A 26,122-nucleotide genomic window follows, 5' to 3' on the forward strand; every position below is an offset into this window, starting at 1 on the left:
GCTTTCATTTTTTTCCTTTTTCTCCGAAGCTTCTTCATATTCCTGCATCCCTTTAGCAAAACGAGTAACACCTTCAGCCAAAAAGGCAGAAAGGTTGCAGGAACTGAGCATCATCCTTGAGATAAGGTGATCAGCTTCCATCTCAGATATGGCGCTTCGAACGCCGGGAGGAACAAAATGAGCCAAGGCTTCAGCACAAACAGCCGGATCTTTAAAATTATCACCAACCTTAACCCCCCAGTTAGGCACATAAATATCTTGACCCTCTGAACCTTCGAAGCTCTCAACGTTTTTGGCTGACGAACCTTGAATAACAGGAGTGGTACCTTTCTTAGTCAATTTCTTCTTCTTGCTCGAAACAATCAACTCCTTCTCCTTACCCTTGCCAACATCCATATCTTGATCCGTTGATACCTCAATATCATCACTAACATCGATAGGCTCCGAACCAGAAGGTTGGTCAACACCTTTCAGATGGCGTTGGGAACGACGAGTGGAACTCTTGGAAGCAGTAGCCTTGGTAAAGCCTTTAACATTCGGAACATTCACATACCCGGAACCCTCAAACCTATAATCAGAACCCTTAACAACCGCATTCTCGCCAGGAGTAGCAGCAACATCATCAAAGGCAACGTCAGAGGTATCATCGCTTTTGATAAAATCAAGAGCAGACATAACTGCAACACAAATAAGAAAGCACATAAGAAAACAAAGAAAAAGGAATAAAAGAGTAAGAAAAGAATAAATGCATACCCTTCCCCTCTCTAATAAGCACCGGATCCCGGTTGGCCTTTTCCCACAGTTTACTTATACCCAACAACACCAACAAATGCTCAGGGAAGGGACGAAGCCTTGAAGGACACTCCCTAAGAGTTTCTAAAAAACGAGTGTTTATGTCAGAAGCAGAAGGCTCCGGTTCGTTTAGAACGGCATCCGGGTGTTTCCAAACAAGTTTGAAAGGAACAATCTCCTCCGACACCCAGAAAAACCGGTCATTCCAGACCCCAAGTGTAGAAACCATGGACGAAATTAAACAAGTATCAACTTAACTGGTCTCAAAGGTGAACCAATCACCATTCTTAACAAGCCGGAAGAAGCGACAGAAAGACAACAGAGATGGGTCATACCCGGTGGCCCGACACAAAATTTCAAAATGTAAAACTCTAGCCATACCAAGGGGTGAATCTGACCAAAAGACACTCGGTAATACTCCAAAATATTCAAAACAAAGTTGGAAAAAGGGTAACGAAGATTGGAGAACTCAAAATGATGACAATATAAGGCAATCATACCGGGAGGACATTCACTGATAGATTTATCACAGGCCAGTGCAACCGATCTATACTTCGTCCCTATACCCCATTCCATACAAAACAAATCGACTTCCTCTTAAGTCAGTCGAGAAAAGGATTTTGCCATATCCTTACGAGCACCCATGATATGAACAAATTAACAAGAAAATGAGCAAAGCGGAACTGACCTGATATGAAAAAGGGGGAAACTTGAGAGAAAAAGGAGCAAGTAATGATCTTCTAATAAAAATATGCAAATAAATGAGATAAAGGATAATTATTAAAAGGCAGAATTAATAACCGCCGCCTGACAAACTGCCACAGGTCTTGTCAACCGTCTTGTCAAAATTTTGAAATTCAAAAACACCAACCGTTTCCAACCTCCAAACCTTCGAACCTCCGAAGCCTTTGGGCAGTAAAATACACGTATGAAAGTCAGACGTCTTTGAGCCCATCTCCCAAAAACCTCTGACTTGGGGGGGCTGATGACGGGGGTAGCCCAAGACAAAATAAAATGACTAAAATACATGAGTGCTCAAAGGGTTAAATGGTTCGAAGGTTGAAAAGTCGAGGAGGTGAAGTAAAGCAGTGAGAGAACAGTAAATGGTCACATCTCCGAATCACTTCACCAACCCACCAGCCGCAAAAGCAATGCAGGTCCGCAGAGCACACTCTATTATCCAGGGGTCAAAAGGCTTTAACCCCCGAAAGGGTAAGCCCCTCACTGCAAGCAGGGTCACTAGTCAAATGCACTCCTTTTCGGGAGATATCTTCTCCTATATATTTGACACTTCATTTACTTCCGGGGACATTCCAGGCCAGCCTTGATTTCTCAAAATCTCTGGACATACATCATCAGTACTTGCTTCTTGCAAGATACTTCCTTTCACTTCCAACACACACATTCTGTTTGCTCCTTCATCCGAATCTGAACACATTTCAGAGTAGGATTCATAGCAAACAACAAGAACAAACTAGTGAACCTCCTTCCACGTCTTGCAAACGTGGGGGGACCCCACGACCTGCGTTAGGCAAAGTTGAACCCTTCAACCCTTTTGCCTAACCTATCCCGCTACTATCTTTGGTCTATTATTTGTTACATCAACAACATTATTATTGTTTTTTTTTTTTTTTTTGAACGGCTACATTATTATTGTTATTGTTTAATTTTCTCATAAAGGATCTTATGTGTAAGCAAGAATTTATTAAACAAACTAGCTTCCATCGTTATTTCTCGATATACTAAACAACATGGAACTAAACCATCAATTGTTGTTTCTCGATATACTAAACAACATGGACCTAAACCATCAAATATTACTTAGCCCACCCGTAGTGGTTGCCCTTTTGGGCGTTTTTGGGGCTTAATCATGCTCATATCGCCCACATCCCTACTACGCATGGGCGTGATTGGTATTTTTTTGTGCAGGCGTTTTATAAATCACGCCAAAGGGGGGAGATCTTGTCGAATCAGATTTGAGCTTGCATTGTTTTGTCCAATAACATTTATTAAATTATTTTTTTATTTTATTTTATTACAAACATAATTCCCCACAATCCCCACATCCTCACTACACCCCTTTTGTAAAAACGCCCAATAATGCCTCATTGCTGACTGGGCTGCCACATGGCGCAAAACGCCCTAGGGTGGGGCATTATTCACCCCAACGACTACGCATGGTATTAGTCTGAGTGTTTACTATAATTTGTTGGGTTAGATTAGATTGTATGTATTACATACCATACCGGAAAGAACAATAAAGTATAATCAAAGAATTTGTTACAATGGGCAAAAATATCTTAGCTTTACCACAACCTACCGATCCTTGTTGGCACCACTGCTGCTGACACCACCGTTATTGCTTCCGTCATCACCTTCGCTGCCAACAACACCGACACACATGTTGTTTGCTGCGACGCCACCAAAGTTGTTACCACAACAACTAGTCGCCATAAAATCAAATATAGTGTGCGAACTTGCTATTACCAACTCTTGTTGACCCAACCCATTTAATACGTTATTTGTCTGTTCGATCCTAACGCATATTGACTTAGTTATTTAAATATGCTCGTTTTGCAACACGTTTAGTTTTAATTCATTTAACATCTTTCTTAAACAAAACAGAAAATATTAACATTTAAGCGAATGATTTAGTTTCTTTAAGATGTGGGTCCAAGTTTGGACGGAGCCACTTCGGTGATTGAAAGGATATTTTGCTCTGGCCCATTGGATACGGATTTGGGGAATTGAAGATAGGAAGTTTATTGGGCCTCAACATATACATTTGACTTCCTATGTAAACAAAGGGAACTTGTGTGACTACCATCAAACACACGATATTGACACCAAATATGTTAAGCAAAACTGAATCGAACGGATAAATATGATATAATTGGGATGGCTATTCGGATATGAGATCTGATAGGATATGAGACATGATATTAGATTAGTTTTAAAAAAATTCATTTGACGGATATGATACTAGGTGATAATCTGATCACCATAAACACATATATAAAATGGTTACCCGAATCATGCATGTAAACAATTTCGTGTTAATTTTATTTGTCATTAGGTAATAAAACAATATGCTAATCCACTAACTTTATAGTTTTTTTTATCATGTAATAAGATTATATAAAATTTAAAATAGCGAGAAAAGTATTTTAAAGGGTGATTTTTATCAAAACAATGACTTTCATACCTGATGGTTAAAGGGAATCAGAATCCAAACGTGTATGATGCGGATAGAGCCAACCTCCTTATTTATCTCTTAATTTATTTAAATTTAATATTTTATCTTATTTAGTTTTCTTTTGAATTACAATTCCTATCATATAAATAGGATGTCTAGGGTTTATGTTTGAGGCAGTTTTTGATTGAATTTTAATAGAAAAGAACGTTGTTCTTGAACCTTTCAGTTCGCTTATCGTCTTTGATTAATCGATTGTTCTTGAGTCATTTGAGTACGCTTCCGATCCGTATCATTTTGTATCAGAGCTTTTGGTTTTCAAATGGCTCTACGTGGAAAAGAAGAAACTTTCGTTTGTAGATTCGCCGTCGGAGGCAACGACGGAGTTCCTTTTAATCCGCGAGGATATGGTGATCATTCTCGTAGATTCGCCGCCCGAGGCAACGAGATTGTGGACCATGAAAACTTTCGTGAATCATGTGATGGTTATCATCCCCGTAGATTCGCCGCCCGAGGCAACGAGGATCCTGACCTTATCTATGATTCTTCTCCCGTATTTGATGAGTATGAGGATGATGTGTGGTATGCTTGGGCAACCGGTGGTTCATATCGTTGTGGTTTCGATGAAGCCATGAGATTGAATGAGAATTCCTTGAGTCCGAAGATCGCAGATGGGTCAACTAAGAGAGGTGATCTGGTGGCTATGGAAATTCCACATATTGAGCCGAAAATCATGGGAAAGTTGGATGATTATTCGCTAAACAAGCAACCTGGTTATATGAAAATTCAAAATAACGAAAAGATTCTACGTGGACCCTCAATTAATAACAATAGAGTAGTGGATTGTGGTGTCCCAACAACAATGAAAGATCCATACAAGGCTGCCAACATTGTTGTTTTTTCTACAGGTCCGAATGCAATAACAAAGGCCCAAGTCTTGCAAATTACATCTAAAATGTTCCCCGATTTGGGTTCTAAAATACAATTCGGTACGATTCCTCATGTCCATGGTTTACAACTACGTGGTCATCTAGTTAGAACGGATCTATTTAAGCTGGTCAAATTAAATATGAACGAGGTACAACTTGATGTTCCTTTTGATCCGGGTGGCTTTGGTTCGAAGACAAAACTCGAGGACGAGTTTTTTTTAAGACGGGGAGAATGATGCGGATAGAGCCAACCTCCTTATTTATCTCTTAATTTATTTAAATTTAATATTTTATCTTATTTAGTTTTCTTTTGAATTACAATTCCTATCATATAAATAGGATGTCTAGGGTTTATGTTTGAGGCAGTTTTTGATTGAATTTTAATAGAAAAGAACGTTGTTCTTGAACCTTTCGGTTCGCTTATCGTCTTTGATTAATCGATTGTTCTTGAGTCATTTGAGTACGCTTCCGATCCGTATCAGTGTACATAAACAATTTTACAACTAGGTATGTGACTAAAATGTCATACCCGTCTTAATATCCAAACGTGTACATAAACAATTTTACACACATAACCACATATAATTTCGTCTTAATTTTCTTTGTCATTGGTAATAGAACAATATGCTAAATATGCTAATCCATTAACTTTAATTTTTTGTTTTATTAGGCGATAAAATTACATAAAATTTAAAATAGCGAGAAAAGTACTTTAAAGGGTGATTCTTTACAAACTAATGACTATATCTCATGCCTGATGGTTAAAGGAAATCGGATTCCAAAGGGTACATGAACGGTTTTACAACTAGTTATGTGATTGAAATTACCAATATACATCCTAATATTCTATTGTCATCCCTGATCGACAAGTGCCCTAAATCATGTATGGCAACCATTGACCACACACAAACAACCACTCATTCACCAACTTGCACAAATTCAACATGTGAAATACACACATAATCACATAGAATTTTGTCTTAATTTTCTTTGTTATTGGTGTTATGGGTGAATATTTCGACCAATATTTAGGACAATGACTGACCATCTGGGATATTCGAAAGGTTTGATATCCTGAACCTGTTCCTCATTTATGACTAACCTATTTTTGCAGAGGTTATTAATCTATCGCAGGACAATTATAAGAAACCAAGTCAAGCATGAGACTCGGTCATTCATTTGAGAAATGTGACCGTTGAAGCCGTCGATCAAGTCTCTAACGTTCACAACGAATATTCCGACTATCCCCAGGATATCGAATAGTTTGTTAGGTCTTATCTTATCTATAATAAGGCTAGACGATCGTTTTAAGGGTTACACACTGAACACTTTCACTCTCGCATACTAGCTCGTTTCATTTTACACCGGTTACACTTGCAATTTCACAATCACTAACTTTAGAATTCTCTTGTACAACCGATCGATCCAGTTCTCAAGTTGTATTTTTTTATATTGTGTTAATAATATTGACTGTGGTAGACGAATTTTATAGTCGTCTCTCGATGTTTGTGTCGATGATCCATATTAATCAAGGGCTTTCCTCACTAAAATCATCTATTTTTTCTTGTTTATTTTCTATTTTGATTTCAATATCATGAGCCATATTCCGATATTCTCAGCATTAATTTTAGCAACTTATACAAATTGAGATAAATACTTAGCATTTTCATTTATCAAATCAACAATCATTTTTACAACAATTTTGTTTATAATTCAAAGAAAAGCACGCTACTTCACATAATGAATACAATCACTAAATTGCTTAGGTATTTTTTACCAAAACAATTTGGTAATAGAACAATTTTCTAATTCATTAACTATATAGGTTTTCTATTAAGTAATAAACTTATCTAATATTTAAATAACCAAGAAAAGTATTTTAAAGGGTGATTCTTAACACAGTAATGACTATATCTCATACCTAAAAGGTTAAAAGGAATCAAATTCCAAACAGGTACAGAAAATTTTATAACTATGTATGTGACCGAAAGTGCCAATATCCATCACAATATCCTATTGTCATCTCAATTGACAAGTCCCCTTAATCATGTATCGCAACCATTGACCACACATAAACATCCACTCATTCACCAACTTGCACAAATCCAAAATGTGAAGTACACACACAATCGTATATAATTTTGGCTTAATTTTTTTGTCATTGGGTAATAGAACAATATGCTAATCCACTAACTTTATAGTTTTTTTATTAGGTAATATAATTATATAAAACTAGTTATTTTCCTCCCGCGCGTTGCGGCGGGACCCAATGACTACGAAATACGTGTCAGCAGCGGCAAACAGATACCGAATATTAAAACATAAATAAAATTACGTGGTAAGGATAATCACTCCGTCATAAAAAAACGATTTTAAATAACCTACTATATAATAATAGGACCCACACGTCCTACACGTTGGAAATTCGGTTGTTTTCAGTTCAGTTACTATGGTGCTAACACGTTAAAATATGGATGACCTTGGTACCGGTAACGGAAGCGAAAGTACCGATCTGGAAAATCATCGAAATTAGGTACCGGCACCGAAAATTCTCGGTACAATACGGTATGGTATTTGAAGGTAAAAATCAATAAATACAGGTATGGTGCTAGACCGGTGTCGAACCTAAAATAACGATTCTGAAAACGCCAAAAGGTGGGTACCAAATTGGTACCGAAAATGATTTAGTATATTAAATTTGGTACCGATACGATACCGGTTCGTTTACAGGATTTGATACAATTTGCTCATCAATATTCTAAATATTCAAGTTAATTTTACATGCTACAATTCATTCATTACAGAAAAAAAACAAAAAAGTAAGCAAAATAAGTTATTGTGTATATAAAACCTCATTCAAACGAAATACAGTTACTTACTGTGTGTATGAAAAGTAATCTAAACGGTGCAATTACTTGCATTACTGCGTTGCTACAGGATTTGATGAGCTCGGTACCAACCGGTACCGAAAATACCGTTACCAAAATCCCCAAAAGTGGGTACCGGTACTGAATATACCTAGTATGGTACGGTTCGGTACCGGTCGGTACTGGTACGGCACCGGTATTTGAGGGTAAAAACCGGTGAATACCTGTGCAGAACCGGTACCGAAAATACACCGGTTTAGTAAATTTGAGATCGGTACCTACACCCGATACCATTTACTCATCTCTTAATTCTAATTTTAAATTATTATATTACTACTGTTCATTCTGTTTAATTATTATCATATATGAATTTAAAATAGCAAGAAAAGTACTTTAAAGAGTGATTTTTAACAAACTAAGAGCATTCACTGTTGTAAATGATAATCAGAGATAATCAAAAAGGGACTGAATTTTATTGATATATTTCTTCCATACAAATAGAAAAATCAAGCCTTTATTCATAAGCATTACAATAATGAATAAAAAGGAAAGATTTTGATAAATATGGAGAAGATGTTGAAGGATCCATAATTTCCTCTAAATTATTTTTTTTCTTTTTTCTAACACTCCCCCTCAAGTTGAATTGTGGGATTGCCACGATTCAACTTGGATAGGTTTTGTTTTTGGGTTTTGATTATGTTTGGTTTTTGGTTTGGCTACCGTCTCCTTGACATGGTAGTTTGAGCTATTGAGTTACCGCCTTTCGACATGGTAACTTTTGGGTTTTGATTTGAGGCTACCGTCTTTCGACATGGCAGCCTATTTTGGTTTCCCCTCAAGTTGAAAAAATTCAACTTGACCATTTGGGTCTTGGCATTAGTTTTGATTTGGGTTTTTGTTTTGGGTTTGGTTTTTTTTTTTTTTTTTTTTTTTGGGTTTTGGTTTTGGGTTTTTTTTTTTATGTTTTAAAAGATTTTTTTTTATTTAAAAAAAAAGGCTTTTTTTCTTTTAATTTAAGGCATTCCACCTTCACCATACAAAACAGGAAAGAACCCTTGGGGGAATACGCTTTTGACCAGGCAAATCGAACACTTTCTTTTCTTTCTTTTCCTTCTTAACACTTGAATCTGATCCTTTAACAACCTTTTTCTTTCCTTCTTTCTTCTTCCCATTTTGCTTATTTGATTTCTCCCTTTGTTTCTTATTAGAAGTTAAAGATTTTTCCTTCTTCACCTCTGAGTTGGGTGTCTTCATGCTATCATTCCCAGCTTCCTCCTTCTTCACCTTAGAACTGGGTGTCTTCTTCGGCACAGATGAACGCGGCGGCGAGTTTTAGGATTCGCTGGCAGAAATAAACGCAGCGGCGGTGACGAATTTTAGGGTTTTCAGCGGCGGCAGTGAATGCGGCGGCGGCGAAGTTCAGCGGGGTTTCAGGTTCGATTTCGGGGTTTAGGTTTTGATTTGATTTTGGTTTTTTTTTTCCTGGTTCGGAGTTGGATGGGCGACGAAGACTGGATGTGACGGTTTTGGGCTTGTGGTGTGGCGGTAGCTGGGTTTCCGCCACAGAATGGAGGCGGCGGCTATGGTTGTGGGTTGTGGCGGTTGAGAGAGTGGCAGCGGAATTGGGAAAGGTTTTAGGGTTTGTTGGTTACACAGAGGTTCGTTGGGAGTTGAGGACTGAATCTTCGTTAGGGGTTTTGAACGAAGATTGACTCTTCGTTGGGACAAAGATCGATTTGTTTGAGGTTTGTTGAACGATTTTGGTTTTGGTTTGAGATTGACGAACAGAGTTTTCAAGGATCATAACTCCGCTCTGATACCATGTTGTAAATGATAATCAGAGATAATAAAAAATGGACTGAATTTTATTGATATATTTCTTCCATACAAATAGAAAAATCAAGCCTTTATTTATAAGCATTACAATAATGAATAAAAAGGAAAGATTTTGATAAATATGGAGAAGATGTTGAAGGATCCATAATTTCCTCTAAATTATTTTTTTTCTTTTTTCTAACATTCACAACGGCTCGTCCGCTTGTGTGGTCCGGTGGGCAGACGAGGAGAAGACTGAACGACATGCATTGGAGGTTGATGACGAGGCGCGGTTTGGCGGAGGCAGTCCGCTTGAGCAGAAGAGGTGGGGAGAGGGGTGGGTCCGATTGTGTGTGTGACTTTATATTAAATGAAAAAGAAACTGATTTGAATAATTATTAAGTGGGGGGTTTGTTGTGGTTTATTGTTAAAGGAAAAACTACGGGTTTAGAGTGGTTGTGGTTTGGAATGGTGTGGCATGTTGACTTCGCAGTCTACAGTATGGACCACGTTTGTTGTTGTAGATGCTCTAATGACTATATCTAATACTTGATGGTTAAAGAGAATCGGAGGTATGTGATTGAAATTGCCAATACCCATCCTAATATCATATTGCCATCTCTAATTGACAAGTCTTCTAAATCATGTATGACAACCATTAACTACACACAAACATCCACGCATTCACCAACTTGCCCAAATCCAACATGTGATGTATACACCATAACATATAATTTTATTTGGTAATAATTTTATTTAAAATTTAAAATAGCGAGAAAAGTACTTTAATGGGTGATTTATAACAAACTAATGACTATATCTCATACCTGATTGCTAAAGGAAATCGTATTCCAAATTGGTAGAGAAATGGTTTTACAATATCCATCTTAATATCTTGCTGTCATCTACTCATCTCTGATCGACAAGTCCCCTAAATCATGTATGGCAACCATTGATCACACGCAAACATCCACTCATTCACCAAGTTGCACAAATCCAACATGTGAAACATACACAATCACATATAAAAATCAGTTAAAAGCAGTTTAAAAGGGAGGGGACCAAGGCTACGGAACGGAAATGAGAAAATGGTGTGGAATACAGTAAAAACCGATCTCGAGAGGGTGGATATTGATCTTTATTTTTTAATGTGACTAAAAAAAGAATCTACAAAGCGTAAACGTAAACATACGTATCTCACATGTGCAAGCAATCGGTTGGTGTGCCTATATTTTGAGTTTTGAGAATTGAAGTAAAGAAATGAGTTTATTTATATAATAATTTAGAAATTTGTTATCAAACCCAAAACTTTAGGTTTTACAAAAACCAAGTGGGTGGATTTAATTGAATTGTGGGCCATTTTCTCGTTTATAAAATTAGTTTTAGTTCTAAGGCCATAGGGTATGGGGAACGTCCCCACCCCGTCGAGCTCTGGCGACGCCGGCACACCACGCCGCCCCCGTCCCGTCCTCAGCGGCAGCATCTGGACGTTGGCGACGAAACAAATCTGGTGGGCCCCCTTTGTTTGTGTTTGTGTTTGATTTGTACATTAGACATTACTACTTGTATATAGTGCATAGAGATGGACTATCCTCCCATACCCTCTAGTTTTGTGGGAAGGATCATCCTTGGGAGGAATATGACGTGGCGCCTACGTGACGGATCATCCTCTCTTGGAGGACCATCACCGTACCCTCTAGCCTAATCTCTTTATCCAATTTATATAACAAATATTGTTATAGAAACGAGAAGGAAAGACTATTATAATTTTTAAATTAGTGGGTTAGCTCACTTTACAAGCAAGACTGGTTGAATAAGACCACTTTAACCCATAATTATACTTAACTAATAAAATTGACTCCATTACTACCTTTCTTATCTAAATTTAACCGAACTAACGAAAAACTTATCAACGTTAATTAAGAATAATTAAAATTAGTATTTTTCCCATTTTTATTTAACTTTCGAAGGGTTCCTTTTTTCCAGTCAGGTTTCGGATATTCTTTTTTTGACGGATGTTATATTTGTCACATACTATTCATTTTTAATATATACTAGCAGGATGCCCACGCGATGCGGTGGGAGCGATACATCGCATTACGATATTCGTATTTGGTAGTTTTCTTATTAATATGATATTTATTGTAGCATCATTGTGATAGATATACATCAAAAGCCAAGTAATCGGGTAATCCATTTCATTGTGGTGTACATGGTTCTGTCGCTTCGGTTATTATCCTCAACCGAAGCCGAAACCAAAGTCATTGGTTAGTCTATTTATTAACCAACCGGTTTCGGTTAATCACTTCGATTTATTCAGTTAGATTGACGGTTTTGGTTTGGTTCATTTAATAGCAAAAACCAAAATTGGGCTAAAATTTTTGTTTAGAAATATATGAAATGAAAGTATAAATACATGAAATGGAGATATAAAATATGAAATATAAGAAATGGAGGTATAAAAGCTATAAATATATGAAAATATGAACGATTCGGTTCGGTTCATCTAATTTTGGTTAAACGAGAGTACAAAAAAATTGATAACCGGTTTTTGGTTAATTCAGTTTTTTTTTTTTTTTTTGGTTCGGTTTCGTCTGTTTTCGCTTTGGTTTAGGTTAACGATTTAGTTATTGCTCACCGATAACCAGTTTTGGTTAATAACCGATAGGTGCGCGATGCGACGAGAAACACAGACATTGCCACGGTGTGCATTGTTCGGTTGGTTAGATTATTATCCTTAACCGAAATCAAGGTCATCGATTAGTCTATTTTATTAACCAATCCGTTTTCAATTAATCGGTTTGGTTTATTCAATTAGGTTAATGATTTTTGGTTTGATTCATTTAATTTCGATTAATAGCTAAACTATATGTTTTTAAAAAAAAATTCCTAACCTCATTTTTCCTTAGTAAGTCTTGATTTGTGGAACAAAGTGACCATTTTACCAAATATAGATGACACTGGAGTTTTTCTTTACAATTATATAAATGTTGTATATTATAGCTGTGCAATTCATTTCAAACTTCACCAAAGATAACACTGAAGTTTTGCTTTTCAATTATACAAATGTTATATATTATAGTTGTGCAATTTATTCCAAACTTCTCCAAATATAGACGACCCTGTAGTTTCTCTTTAGCTTTATAAATAGTTTTATAGTTGGGTAACTTATTTCAAACTTTGCCATTCTTGTTTTGGCAAGGGTGGTAGGCTTTTGCTTCTTAGGTATAAGAATTAAGATCAGAGTTCAATTTTTAGCATAAAGTAGGTTAGGATTAATTTTGGTATAATTTAAAAGTAGAGTTATTGTAACATTCGTTGTTCAGAAAACCTTGTTCCAAACTTTGCTAATGTAAAACATTTTGTTTTGTCTTATAGGATTCTTTTGATGACTGTTTAATATTGCATGTGAATCCTAGAGGTGCACATCTGGAACCGGACTCGATAAAAAAATTCGAAACCGGTTATTTTTGTATCCGAGTATTGTATATCCGTAACCGAACCCGACCCTATCCGTAGGGTATGGATAAGGTATACATTTTGAGGTCAATACCCGTAATCGAAATCGTACCCGATTTATACCCGAAAATACCCGGAACCGGTCATACCCTATACCCGAACCCGGTTATATCTTATACCCGATACTAGTTTTTTTTAATACCCGAATTTTTAAGGTATATTTTTATGTTTACTTTGCAACTTTTATATTTAAATTTTAAAAAATGCATATGATAAAACAAATCATTTGTATTTGAGTGAATTTACGTTATGGTAATTTGTTTTTAATTACTTTTACAAATTACAAACTAAATTTAATTTCTAAACGCATTTATTTTTATGTAAGATAAATAAAAAACATATTTTTTAAAATCGGGTATTAATACCCGATTCCAATACCCGGTTATACCCAAACCCGATTATAACCGGGTACATAGGGTATGACTTTTCTATTCAATACCCGTACCCGAAACCTACCCGGTTTATCTTAATACCCGATTTTCCAATACCCAATCATACCCGGAACCAGGTATTAACAAAAACCCGATTTGTGCACCTCTACTACCTTTCACATAATTAAAAAAATGTTGATCAACTTAGCCGAGATAGGTTTTATTAAGTTGATAGCTTATAATAATCTATACTGATACTTTAACAACTGACCGTTCTAACTTTTACTTTTGTTGTCAATGACGATCTTACTGTGACGTATAAATAACTTTTGCTCTCCCTAATCATGTGGTGTATAATGTGTAAGTATTTGTAACCTAATGGTATCTCAATCTTCACAAGCACACTAGGGAAGGCGAATTTCTTCTTCATTACACTGAGATTTTCGTTGATAACGAAAGTGAAAGTTAAGAGTATCATTGATCCAATTGTCAATGTGCATTATTATCGGACAATGAACTGTAATTTGGATTATTAAAATTTCATTTCCCTAAAACCTATGACATTTTAGAGATGTTTACAAAGAAAGATTATAACTTAATATTTACGCTAAACCAAAGCTAATTCTTCAGAAAATAGAAACCGAGAAAACAAATGTTACTACGGTTTGGTTTCATGTTTCAAGCCTGCACGAAACTATCTTATCAGAATTAAGGATTAAGTAAAATTTTAAGTTCATTTTAAGACCACCCGTAGTGGTTGCCTAAAGGGGCGTTTTTTGTCCAAGATCACGCCCAATATCGCCCCCTAGCCACTACGCATGGGCGTGTTTGGCATTTTTTTTGTTGAGGCGTTTTATAAATCACGCCAAATGGGGGGATTCTTGGCCAATCACATTGAAGCTTCCATTTGGTGGCCAATAAGATTTTTAAATGTTTTTTTTATTTTATTTTATTACAAAACATAATGCCTCACAATCCTCACATCCCCACTACACCCCTTTTGTAAAAAGGCACAATAATGCCTCATTGCTGACTGGGCTGCCACATGGCGCAAAACGCCCTAGGGTGGGGCAGTGGCGGATCTAGGATTCCGACCAAGGGGTAACGTGTTATAAATAAGCCGTAACGAAATCGAAAAAACGTCAAATTTTTCCAAAATTTACACTAATTTTTCCAAATTTTTTCCGACCAAGGGGTAGCGGGGGTTACCCCTACCAAAGAGGTAGGTCCGCCCCTGGGGTGGGGCATTATTCACCCCAACGACTACGCATGGTCTAAAAGCTATCAACTTCGTAATGACTAACCGAACCAAATGGATTGACCCGAAATAGTCTTGCATATATTTACATTCAAGGAGCAATAATGAAAAAACATGTACCATTTTTGTGAGTGCGTTTAGTCATTAAGCTTGATTTTTTTTTAGGTGATGGATTGATGGGGAGGGGGATTGGGTTGAGTTGATTTTTGTGGAAGGAGTTAATTGTCATTTTCGTTCATGTGGTTTGCTTACTTTTGCTATTTCAGACCAATTTTAAAAAGTACACCAGTTTTCTCCCTGATATACTGGAAACGTGCCACTTTAGTACAAAAATTATAACCCAGTTAAGTTAGACAGGTTAAATAAAGGGTATTATTAAACCATAGAGATGAAAATGGCAGTTAACTCTTGTGGAAGCGATGTACCCTAAATCTATTCTCCTCCCTTTCCTATGTTGAAACCTTAGCAAAAAAGTTTTTAAGTTCATTCACCTCATGGAACAAACATGTCACGTTCAAGTGGACAGTGAGAGTCGTCACGTGTGTGATTTCTCATATTTATCAACTAAATATATTGATACAAGTATGCCAAAAGAACTATATATGTAATTATTAATACGTTGTATGATATATTTCTCCAAATATTTATTAGAGTTATTGTCATAACTGTACACCGTGACATATAAAAATTAGTCAGCGTGTCACCATGTTGGTTTTCACATGCCTAATGACGGATCAAATCATCCAACTTGACAAATACTCTAATGATAATTACAACTTAGAATAAAAGTATGCGTATGACTAAACATACACCCTCTCCACTAATCAGAAACCAACCACAGTGAAAGGGAAGTTAGTTTTTAACGGTGGACGACCCAAGTTTTTTGTGAAAGAGAAAACACGTTTAGCAACACCCTAAAATCATATAATAACATTAACCACATAAACAACGACCCATATTCACTCATGTTAGAAAAAAACTAAAACAAACTAAAAGAATGTCATCATCAGAAAATATACGAACATCCGATACACGTATAAAAAAAAAGTGATGCACAAAGAAAAATTAGGATAAACCAAAGCTAATTCTATAGAAATTAGAAACTGAAAAAAAAGTTGTTACCATGGTTTGGTTTCATGTTTCAAGCTTGCATGATACTATATTTAAGGAGTAAGTAAATGTTTTAATTCGTATTGAAGCTATTTACTTCATAACGACTAACCAAGCCAAATGGGCCGACCCATTTAGTCATTTACATTCAAGGAGCAATAATGAAAAAAAAAAAAAAACATAGGTACCATTTTTGTGAGTGCGTTTAGTCATTCAACATGATTTTTTTGAAGTGATGGATTGATGACTGGGGTGGGGTGTGGGGGGGGGGGGGGGGTTTGTGGAAGTGATGTACGCTGAACCCCTTCTCCCTTTCTTAAGTTAAAACTTAAAACCATAACAATAGATTTTTAAAGTTCAACCATCCCAAGGAACGAACATGTCACATTCAAGTGGAGAGTGAGAGCTTTGTAATTTCTCCTACTTATTAATCAAATATGTAATACAAGCATACCAAAAGGACTATATATGCAAATTATTTTTAAGTTGGATAATAAATTTCTCCAAATATTAATTAGAACTATTGTGATACTTGTACACGGTTATAAATAAAAAATAGTTAGCATGTCACACCATGTTGATCTTGACATGCACAATGACGGATCAAATCATCAAACTTTTGACACATCCTCTAATAATAATTACATTTTAAAATAAAGGTATGGGTACGCCTAAACGTACCGACTCTCTACTGGACACACACCACCCCTTGTGTGAGAGAAGTTATTTATTTAACGGTGGACCATCCTTCAAGTTTTGTGTGAGAGAGGGAGGTACGCTTAGCAACACCATAAAACATATAATAACAACACTCACGTAAATGACTTGTATCTACTCATATTAAAAACCTAAAAACAATGTCTTCACCCGAAAATATACGGTGTCACTCAAACATCCGATACACTTAACGTATCATCATACTCGGTAAATCCCACCAACAGCAAAGCTAATGTAGGGTGTGAGGAGGGTAAATGTAGACAGTCTTACCTCTACCCTGTAGGGATAGAGAGACTACTTCCAGTGCTACAGTTAACGTACGCGATAAACAAACAAAGTACAACAAGTGATGCACAATGAACAAGTAGAGATAACATAGTAAGGGGTTGAAATGGATAGGTGGGGAAACCATGAATATTTGGTCATTAGAGGAAAGAAAGATTTCAGAAACTTGTCTTGTGTTTCTTTCTATACCTACAACCATTTACTAACCCCTCTCTTTCTCTCTCTACATCTCTTTCTCTCTCTACATCTCTCTCCCCCTATATCTCTCATCACTCTGTATTCACTTGCTGTAACACAGTAGCGATCTGCTACCAACACTTCGCCAAAGAGCTTTGGAACAATCGATCTTCACAGGTGCACTTACTTTCTACTGTTTCTTATAGTTTTTACATTGATTTGTAGATGTAGATCACCAGATCTGTATGTATACCCGATTCGATTCAATAGATTAGGTTTTCGTTACCGTTTTAGTACAATGCTTGTGTTGTTTAGCTTAATGTAGGGTTTTTAGACGGTTAATTTGTGGTTTTATACTTAGGTTTTGCAATCGGATACCGTATGGACTCGGATTCGGTTTCTAATTGCAGAGATGAAGAGTTTTAATTTGAATTGTATTGTTGCTCTACTGGTGTAGGTTATGCTGACATTGAGATTGAGTTATCAGTTTTGGTATAATTGTAGATCTAAGTATACCTGCAATGTTTGAAACAGAAAGAGTAAGGGAACTGTATAAGGAGTTTAGCTTACTGTAATTCTGTTAGATTTCAGATATGTTTGGAGTAATTTGTGTTTTGTTGAATAAGGCCCTATTGCACATTTACAGAACATGTAAAGGGACAGATACTTTGGCTGTTTCATTCATGTGCATTGTTATTGTAGACTTGTAGTCTGCGATAGTTTAAGCCTTGGACCATTGGTGTGCTGAACCTGTAGTAGATATCAAGACAGCAACTAAAACGATGAACTGAAGTAAAAAAGATCAAAGCAAGACATTTACAAATATCGCCTTACGGATCATTAAAATGCGTATTTATCTTATGTTACAAAGTTTCTGAACCTCTGGATCGTTTCCATATTTCAAGAAAAGAGAGCAATGTGGCAATACACACTTTTGCAAGTTATAATCATGTTGCATACCCACGTCAGTTATTAGTAGACTGCACTGATGCTAAACTGGGGACAGTCATGAGTCGCCATTTTAAAGGAAATGGATGATAAAGAGATTGCAAGCTGCCTATAATTGTACCCTTGTTTCATTTGTTGGGTGACTTAAGATATTGCCCTGCATAAAGCATTGATATCAATCTTAAATTATGCTTTCTTAAGGTGTCTGTTAAGAGAATTTTCTATCATCTGGTTACTAGTGCTATATTGGCCATACCTGCACTTTTAGTTTCACCCCTTCTGATTTTACTAGACATCCGCTTAGATTACCAGTTTAGCTAGACCATTAAAACTGAAGTGGATGATGCGGAGCTGATATCTTTTAGCTGCTCTGCTTAGTTTCATATCATATCACAAAGTAGTTTTTGTGATTTGTAGATACAAGTCTAGCTATGCAAGGCCTGTTACATTTTTTTATTAATTCAAGTGTCTTCTGCTGTATTGTTTGCAGGAGGTTATATTTGTGGTTTTATTTGGTTCAGAATATGAAGTTCCTTCCTCGCTTTAGATAAGTGGATTAACTTTCTGCTCCTGAGAAACCAAATATTTATCATCAGTTTGGGGAGAGAATCTCATTGTATATTCGAGATCTGGGAACTGATAGCCGCCATGAAAGTGATTAACAAGTCACTTTTCTTGACTTACCTGTACCTATTAATCTACATTTTGCTGTCATCTGGAGTTATTCTGTACAACAAGGTAACTAGTATGCACCTTATGTCTCATGATTTATGTCACTGGCTATCTAGTCAATGGCTATAAAAGCGCCCAGGGGTGGCCCAGCGCAGCAAAACCGGCGTGCGTTCATCATTAATTTTTTATTTTATTGCAGTGGGTTCTCTCTCCAAAGTACTTCAATTTTCCCTTTCCTATCACACTTACTATGATACACATGGGCTTTTCTGGAGCTGTAGCATTCCTTCTTGTTCGTGTTTTCAAGGTATGGTTCTTCATTAACTTTTAAACGCTCTCTAATTTTCAGTTAATTGTGCTTCTCATGTTGTTACATATGTGTGATATAGAAGCATGTTTTGCTTGTGGTATATATCTTTTAAAGTTCTCGAAACTCTAAATTTAATAGAATGTATTTTGGGAATCAGGATACCGGATTAATTATGTTATTTCACCTAATTCAAACTTCAAATCTGTTATTGTTATATAAGTTTATGACTTGTCTTCATTCCCTATCATGCTGCAGGTTGTTGCACCCGTCAAAATGACATTTGAAATGTAAGGCATCTAACTTCAAAAATTCAATTGTGTTACATTCTTCTTATCCCGCCACTAAATTTCTTCTTTTTTTTCATGGCCATTCTAGATATGCAACTTGTGTAATTCCCATCAGTGCCTTCTTCGCATCGAGTCTATGGTAAAGTTGCCTTCATCAACCATTTGCATTACATCGATCCATATAAACATAGCTTTAGAATACGGGGATGTTATTTAACGTTTACTTTCTTACGTTATGTTATCGTGAAGGTTTGGCAACACTGCTTACTTGCATATATCAGTTGCCTTCATTCAGATGCTGAAAGCCCTAAGTATGTAAAACTGATCTTATTTTAACATATTATATTATCAGACAATAACTAACCAGTGAAATTTACTATGATACAGTGCCGGTGGCAACACTTATCATGGCTGTCCTATGTGGCACCGACAAGCTTAGGTGGGATGTATTCTTGAACATGTTGCTAGTCAGCATCGGGGTTGTGATCTCATCGTACGGTGAAATCCATTTTAATGTGGTTGGCACACTTTATCAATGTACCGGCATATTTGCAGAAGCTTTAAGGCTTGTATTAACGCAAGTCCTCCTGCAAAAGAAGGGCTTAACCCTAAATCCGATTACAAGCTTATACTACATCGCTCCATGCAGGTACTCTTTTATTTCATTGGTTGCAAACTGTTGACAGTTTATAAAGTTTTAACGTGTCTGCCACGTTTTTTTTTTCAGTTTTGCATTTCTGTTTGTGCCTTGGTATTTCTTGGAGCAGACCAGAATGGAAGTTTCACAGATTCAGTTCAATTTCTGGATTTTCTTTTCGAATGCCGTATGTGCTTTAGCGTTAAACTTTTCAATTTTTCTAGTCATTGGTAGAACTGGTGCGGTTACGATTCGGGTTGCTGGTGTGCTGAAAGATTGGATACTTATCGCTCTTTCGACTGTAATATTTCCTGAATCCGCCATTACCGGGCTGAATATTATCGGCTATGCCATTGGTATGGAGTGTGTTTGAATTTACTTTAATAAAAAAAATTCCAAACTTTGAGATGATTGTTAATGATCGACAGTCGTTTTTCATATGCAGCACTTTGCGGTGTAGTAATGTACAACTACATAAAGGTGAAAGACGTTAAAGCATCTCAACTTCCTCCCGATAGCCTCCCTGAACGAATGACTAAGGTTAGTTCGCCGAAACTTTGAGCTCGTTTTCAAAACCCGTCTTCTATTGATTGACTAAATGTTTTATAAACATGAACGATCAGGATTGGAGGATTGAGAAGAAATCATCTAATTTGTATTCACCCGACAACAGCACTGATGATGTTGATACAAGCGGCAAGGTTAGCTCAATGTCGGATATGAATGTAGTAGACGAAGAGGTACCTCTTATGGCGTCTTCAAGGCTTTCTCATATCGGGCGATCACAGCTTAGCAGCCGAGATGCATAATCATTCGTCATATACCAAATAGTTCATTATAGTATCACTTTCCATACTTGTAGGGATGTTCATGTGCCTTAGCTTCAAAATTTTGTGGAAGAGAACAATTATTCATTCCACTAGTTTTTATCTTTATGGTATTGTTTGTTGGTTGGTTTACCCTAAAAACATCATAATAACAATGATTTTCATGATCAACACAGTAAGCTTGCTTTAACAAACAGGTAAAGTTGAGTCAACTATCAAGCAACATTTCGGTTTAAAAAATGTATTGCCTTGGCTATAGTCGAAACAAATTCGACTAAAACAAGCTCGTAAATTAAACGAGTTGACATATCAAAATAGTTTCCCTCATCAGTGTATATCGTAGTGGCATTGAGCATTGCTACTATTATAACTTAGCAGGTTTAATAGAGGCAACCTGTTTTGACCCGTTATATAACTTTACTGGTCTAATAAACAACATAACATTTATAAGCCGAGACAATTTTTTTTTTTTTTTTGGCATGCATCATGTTACAAATGCCGCTTTAGGTATAAAATAAAAAGTAACATATTGCATTCAACATAACTCATAATATTTCAACACAAATCAAGCGATACAATGTTCAATGATGAAAATATAGCCAAACAAACCAACCATTTACATGAAAAAAAAACTTTTTAAGGTAAGATATGCACATCTCAGATAAAGAAAGAATACATTAGATAGCATAGCATATGGGCATGATTCATCATAACTCAAAACAATTTCATCAGCTTCCCCAATGTGTCTTCAAAATTGCTCTCCAGACATAACATACAACAGTCTCCTTGCGGCCGGAGCTGGAGGCGCCAACCCTGGTATGTCTCTAATGTCTTTGTTGTGGGGATTCACAATCTGATTATCATCAAAACATGTTAGAAACTTAGTTGACAAAATAAAGGGGCCGGGTTTTATATGGAGCGTAATGTACCTTCACAACGATAATAGCAATGACACCAACAACGATAAGAAAAAGAAAAGCCATGATGCATTTATCTGTCGCCACCTGTAAAAAAACATGTTTTAGAATCACGGCAGATTAAAAACAATAATTAATTAGGTGAAAAGAGTCGAGACCTGGCGTCCTATTTCCTTCACGAGCTGAGATGCTTTTTTGATAGAGAACTGAATGGTGTCTAGTTCGTTAACAATACGACCCATTTGATCGGTCTGAAGAAAGAAAAATACAAGATAAATATTTCAATTAGCATAAATAACTACAAAAGAGATGAGGTCAACGAGCATTTGCTTACTTGGCCTTTCAACTTAGCAGCAGTCTGGGTTCCCACTTCAACTGTTTGATGAACCACCTGTACATATATGTCATATAATGATATAAGTAGGAAGCAATGACGACGTCAACTGACTATTTAAAACTGATTAGTTATGTATCACCTGTTTAGACCGTTCAATGGCCTGATCAGTCTCGTCCATTCTCTGGTTGCCAGCTTGAATAAGCTCTTGATTTGACATTTCTACACAAACATCCATCCAAATCAGTAAAGACGCTTAAATTTGAGCATGCATGTGTTAACTAGTGCACGTTTATAACGGGTCGTATTTAAGGGTGTAAACAAGCCCAGAGGCTCGAGAGCTATTCGTGACCAGCTTAGATAAAAGCTCGAACAAGTCGAGCCTTAACGAGCCCAAGCCCGAGCTCGAGCCTGAAATAGAGCTCGTTTAGTTATCGAGCCCGAGCCTATAAGCGAGCCCAAACAAAATTTTAGTTTTCTAATAGTGATGATAACATTGGCGAGCCAAGCATTGGCTCGTTTGAGCAATATTGAAGCAAGCTCAAGCCGATCTTTTAGCTCGTTTGAAGTTGTTCTCAAAATAGCTCGAGCCAAGTCAAGCTCGGGCTTTGGGTTTTATTCGCGAGCCGAGCTCGAGCTCAAATAAGTAGGCACGTACTGAGCCGAGCTCGAGCCTAGTCTGGCTCGGCCCAGCTCGTTTACACCCCTAGTCGTATTAAGTGCCACTTGTAATCACAAGAAAATCTTGTTAAGAGTTCTCAAGACAATATGACATATAGTCAAGATTAAACGGTGAGTCTGATCTAACCAGATGCAACCCGAGTATTGTCATCGGCCATAGGTTCGCTAGCACCTGCCCCCATGTCAAAAAGTTCAACCCTTTTGTTTCCAAGAGTGCTTTGATATCTGCATTTAAAAAAAACAAAGATATATAAACGGTAAATATACAAAAAAGAACGTATACGGTGCTAAAATGTAAATAATATCCAAACCGTCGTAAACGTGCTTACGTCTTTCTCAATGCCACATATGAATTCAGCTCTTTGATCTGAAAACACAGTGAACAACAATAAGTGAATCTGAGGGTCAAGTGTCAACACGTGTCTGTAATCCAAAAATGTAGCCAAAAAAAAAAAAAACACAAAAAAATGTAACGTTCTAAAATATTTTACCATTGATTGCTTCTCATCATTAAGTTTCTTGCTAACATCTGGAGGATTTTTGCTTTCCTCCTCTTTGATTTCACGATCAAACTCTTTAATCAACCTAAATGGAAAAAGGTAAGTTTTTTCATATAGATAAAGAAACAAGAAACAGAAGGCGTTTATTACCTTTTGCATTCTCTCATCCTTCCCGTAAGATCCTCCAACTGTTTACTTTGTCGGGTGGAGTCTTTAATCTTGTCCAGCTTCTGAAACCCATTTCTAAACCACAAAAAAACGATAACTATCATTAGAACGGTGTGCTTCCTTTATTCTAAAATTATATACAAGTAAAGACGCGTGTGATATTGTGCCACTTTTGTTCTTTTACTACTTTTAATGGCACCAACATTTACTCGTATAGCCAGATTACTCATGGAATCAAAATCACACACATTCTTAAAAGTTGAAAACCACTTTCATCAGACATCCCGATTGTCAGTTCTATAATCTCTTGTACCGAGCCTATTTTATCCGGTTCTTACTTTATTTTGCTTTAACGTGTATTGTATATAACCAAAATGTCGATCAAACGCGCTTTGTACTGGGAAATGCAAGCTGGTTATTTTAGATCATTTTTTAAAGTTATATATATTAGCTGAACTTACCAAAAATAAAGCTATCTTCTATAAAACCACACTAACGACCAAGTAGGTATTAAAGATGTTCTCAGAAGTTTTTTTTATAAAAAAAAGGAACTAAAGGGTACCTTTTGAGTAACTTTCTTAACAAAATTTTCCTTCTAGATATGAAAATATTTGGAAAGAAAAAAAATATTTAATAATGAACAAACTTACCGAGCTAGACTACCTTAATTTTATTAAAAAAATATTTTAAAATTAGTACATTTCTATTCCTTTCTTTCAACCGCAAGATTTCCGTAAAAAAATTATAAATTGCATTTTCTTTTCCTTTCTTTCCAAAATTGAGAACGCAACAGAATCGTACTACCTCTTAAAAGTTTAGCATCACCATCCACCACCACTCTGATCACCAACTAATCATTGAATTAAACATTTCAAGATGTTAATCAGAGATCAACTATATTCACCAATTGACTTTTTTTTAACTTTAACGCAATCGGCAATCGTCCATTCGTCTCAATTCATTTAACGAACTATTTGCAGAAAAAGATTATGACCATAGTTGTTAATGGCGAATAGTGACAAATAGCGATAAGGTACCTATATGCTACACAGCGAATAGCGATACACTAGAAACAAAAATTTAAAATTTTTATATGTATATTATATCAAAATACCCTGGTATATATGCTTTTTTACATGTATATTTAACAAAAACCTAAAATGCAGCTATTTTATAGATATCTTAATTGCTATTTATATTAAAAAAAAAACAAAAAAAATGCTATTATCGCTATCTATCGCTACAGCCTTAATAGTGAGCCTAGACCTATACGCTACGTAGCGCGCTATAGCGATCACTACGCTCGCTATTGACAACTATGATTATGACATCATAACTCTTCAGAATTAACTATCTTCTATTTTTATATACTCAAGTGCTTATGGTTCTCCTTATTGTCTCTAATCCCATAACTCCCCTTTAAACTTGTAAGTTTCAAATCCAACTTAAAACAAAGTGTTCCACTCATCTTCTACAAGTATACCTTCTTCAGCAAGCTTTTAGAACATATATCTGATTCTGTAACTAAAACTTTAAGCCCTTATCGTCACAATATAGTATAAACAATCACAATGGCTAAAGATATTAGCAAGTAGAAATAAAGCCCATAAGTGAAACAAGGTATCATGAACCACCCAAACAGCTGAAACTTGCACTTACGCCGAAAACACCAACTTTCGGTTTCTAAACAATGTTCACTACTCTATACAGATGGCATTAAACTTCAGCCCTCTTATATATAAAAAAAAAAAAAAACACCCTTACTAAAAGCATCTTACACCCTGCTAATTTCCTACCAGATGAGCCAATAAAATACTTAAAGGGGTGCTTTAGAGCTCTAATTACACAATTTAAATTTAAAACTAAGATCAAGATTAAAGCCCAAACATCAAACAGACCAACAAATCAATCAAATATCACAAAAACAAAAAAAAATCTACTTAATATAACAAACATAAAAACATACGCTAGGGCACGAAAATTGTCACGAATTTCTCCATAGATCTGTTCCATCTGAGGGTTCATTTGCAAATCCGGATTGGCCATTCTGAAACCCTAGTCCAGTTGATGAAAATAATTACGAAACTTCGAAAGCTAACAACAAAGGGTAAACTTCAATTTTCAGAATCTTGAAAACGTAACATTGGTGAGTTCTACACCAAACCCACTTCAACCCACCAACAAAATTGAATAAAGATGAAAGCTTTGTTCTGGGTTTGTCTGAAATCTGAAGTAAATTGAAGAAAAAGGGGGATGTTTGACGAACAAGAATGAGATTATACAGGGGGTATGTAGGTATGTCTTTCTTTCTAGGGTTTCACAAACAAATTGGGGGAAAGAAAGGTGGGAGGAGAGAGAGAAGAGAGAGGTGTGTTAGCCTGGAATCGCTGTGACCATCTGTAAAGTCGCAACACATTGACAATTTTTTGGTATTTTTGATTGATGATGTGACACTTTATTTTTTACATCAATGGTCCTTTATGTTACTCAATTTTTTAACTTATGTTTTTGGATTATGTTGTCTGAGAATACACCTGTCTTTCGGGTTCTATAAGCATCATGTTCACACTCTAAACTCATCTCTTTAGGCTCATTCCTTAAACCCGCTAATATAGATGCCTATATGACAGATCATCCTTAAGGAACTGCCCTCCCCGCACTCATTAGCCTTAAATTAGGAGTCATGATATGGATCAGTTATAGGACATGTTTTAAGGATGTAAGTTTTGATGCGCATATTTCTGTCTCACATGAGTGCACAAGCTAGCTACATGTGTAAGTATGTATAAGAGGGGTTAGAACATTCTC

The 26,122-nt window shown here is 36.2% G+C and overlaps 2 protein-coding genes across 2 annotated transcripts; one reads left to right on the plus strand and one right to left on the minus strand.

Annotated features, from left to right (window-relative positions):
• Positions 1 to 16,976: 16,976 nt before the first annotated feature.
• LOC110877605 (probable sugar phosphate/phosphate translocator At3g17430) lies at positions 16,977 to 20,885 on the plus strand. The gene is made up of 10 exons (XM_022125764.2): positions 16,977 to 17,210; positions 18,472 to 18,719; positions 18,853 to 18,960; positions 19,219 to 19,250; positions 19,339 to 19,389; positions 19,500 to 19,561; positions 19,638 to 19,899; positions 19,978 to 20,243; positions 20,333 to 20,427; positions 20,511 to 20,885. Exons 2-10 carry the CDS (start codon positions 18,630 to 18,632, stop codon positions 20,694 to 20,696), a joined length of 1,152 nt encoding a protein of 383 aa, XP_021981456.1. The 5' UTR covers positions 16,977 to 17,210; positions 18,472 to 18,629; the 3' UTR covers positions 20,697 to 20,885.
• Positions 20,886 to 21,224: 339 nt separating this feature from the next.
• LOC110877606 (novel plant SNARE 13) lies at positions 21,225 to 25,724 on the minus strand. Its single transcript, XM_022125766.2, has 10 exons — positions 25,281 to 25,724; positions 23,297 to 23,389; positions 23,138 to 23,231; positions 22,976 to 23,013; positions 22,774 to 22,871; positions 22,108 to 22,187; positions 21,966 to 22,022; positions 21,790 to 21,882; positions 21,644 to 21,718; positions 21,225 to 21,567 (listed from the first exon to the last, which is right to left on the minus strand). Exons 1-10 carry the CDS (start codon positions 25,358 to 25,360, stop codon positions 21,463 to 21,465), a joined length of 813 nt encoding a protein of 270 aa, XP_021981458.1. The 5' UTR covers positions 25,361 to 25,724; the 3' UTR covers positions 21,225 to 21,462.
• Between the last annotated feature and the right edge of the window lie 398 nt (positions 25,725 to 26,122).

This window comes from Helianthus annuus, chromosome 5 (assembly GCF_002127325.2).
Source record: "Helianthus annuus cultivar XRQ/B chromosome 5, HanXRQr2.0-SUNRISE, whole genome shotgun sequence".
Taxonomy (NCBI): Eukaryota; Viridiplantae; Streptophyta; class Magnoliopsida; order Asterales; family Asteraceae; genus Helianthus; species Helianthus annuus.

Excerpts from the sequence above, each read along its gene's own strand:
- LOC110877605 (XM_022125764.2), top strand. The coding sequence starts at position 18,630 with ATGAAAGTGATTAACAAGTCACTTTTCTTGACTTACCTGTACCTATTA. Across the intron at positions 18,720-18,852 it reads GAGTTATTCTGTACAACAAG|TGGGTTCTCTCTCCAAAGTA; the intron begins GTAACTAGTATG and ends ATTTTATTGCAG. Across the intron at positions 19,900-19,977 it reads TACTACATCGCTCCATGCAG|TTTTGCATTTCTGTTTGTGC; the intron begins GTACTCTTTTAT and ends TTTTTTTTTCAG.
- LOC110877606 (XM_022125766.2), bottom strand. The coding sequence starts at position 25,360 with ATGGCCAATCCGGATTTGCAAATGAACCCTCAGATGGAACAGATCTAT. Across the intron at positions 22,872-22,975 it reads TATGTGGCATTGAGAAAGAC|ATATCAAAGCACTCTTGGAA; the intron begins GTAAGCACGTTT and ends TTTTAAATGCAG. Across the intron at positions 22,023-22,107 it reads CCATTGAACGGTCTAAACAG|GTGGTTCATCAAACAGTTGA; the intron begins GTGATACATAAC and ends ATATATGTACAG.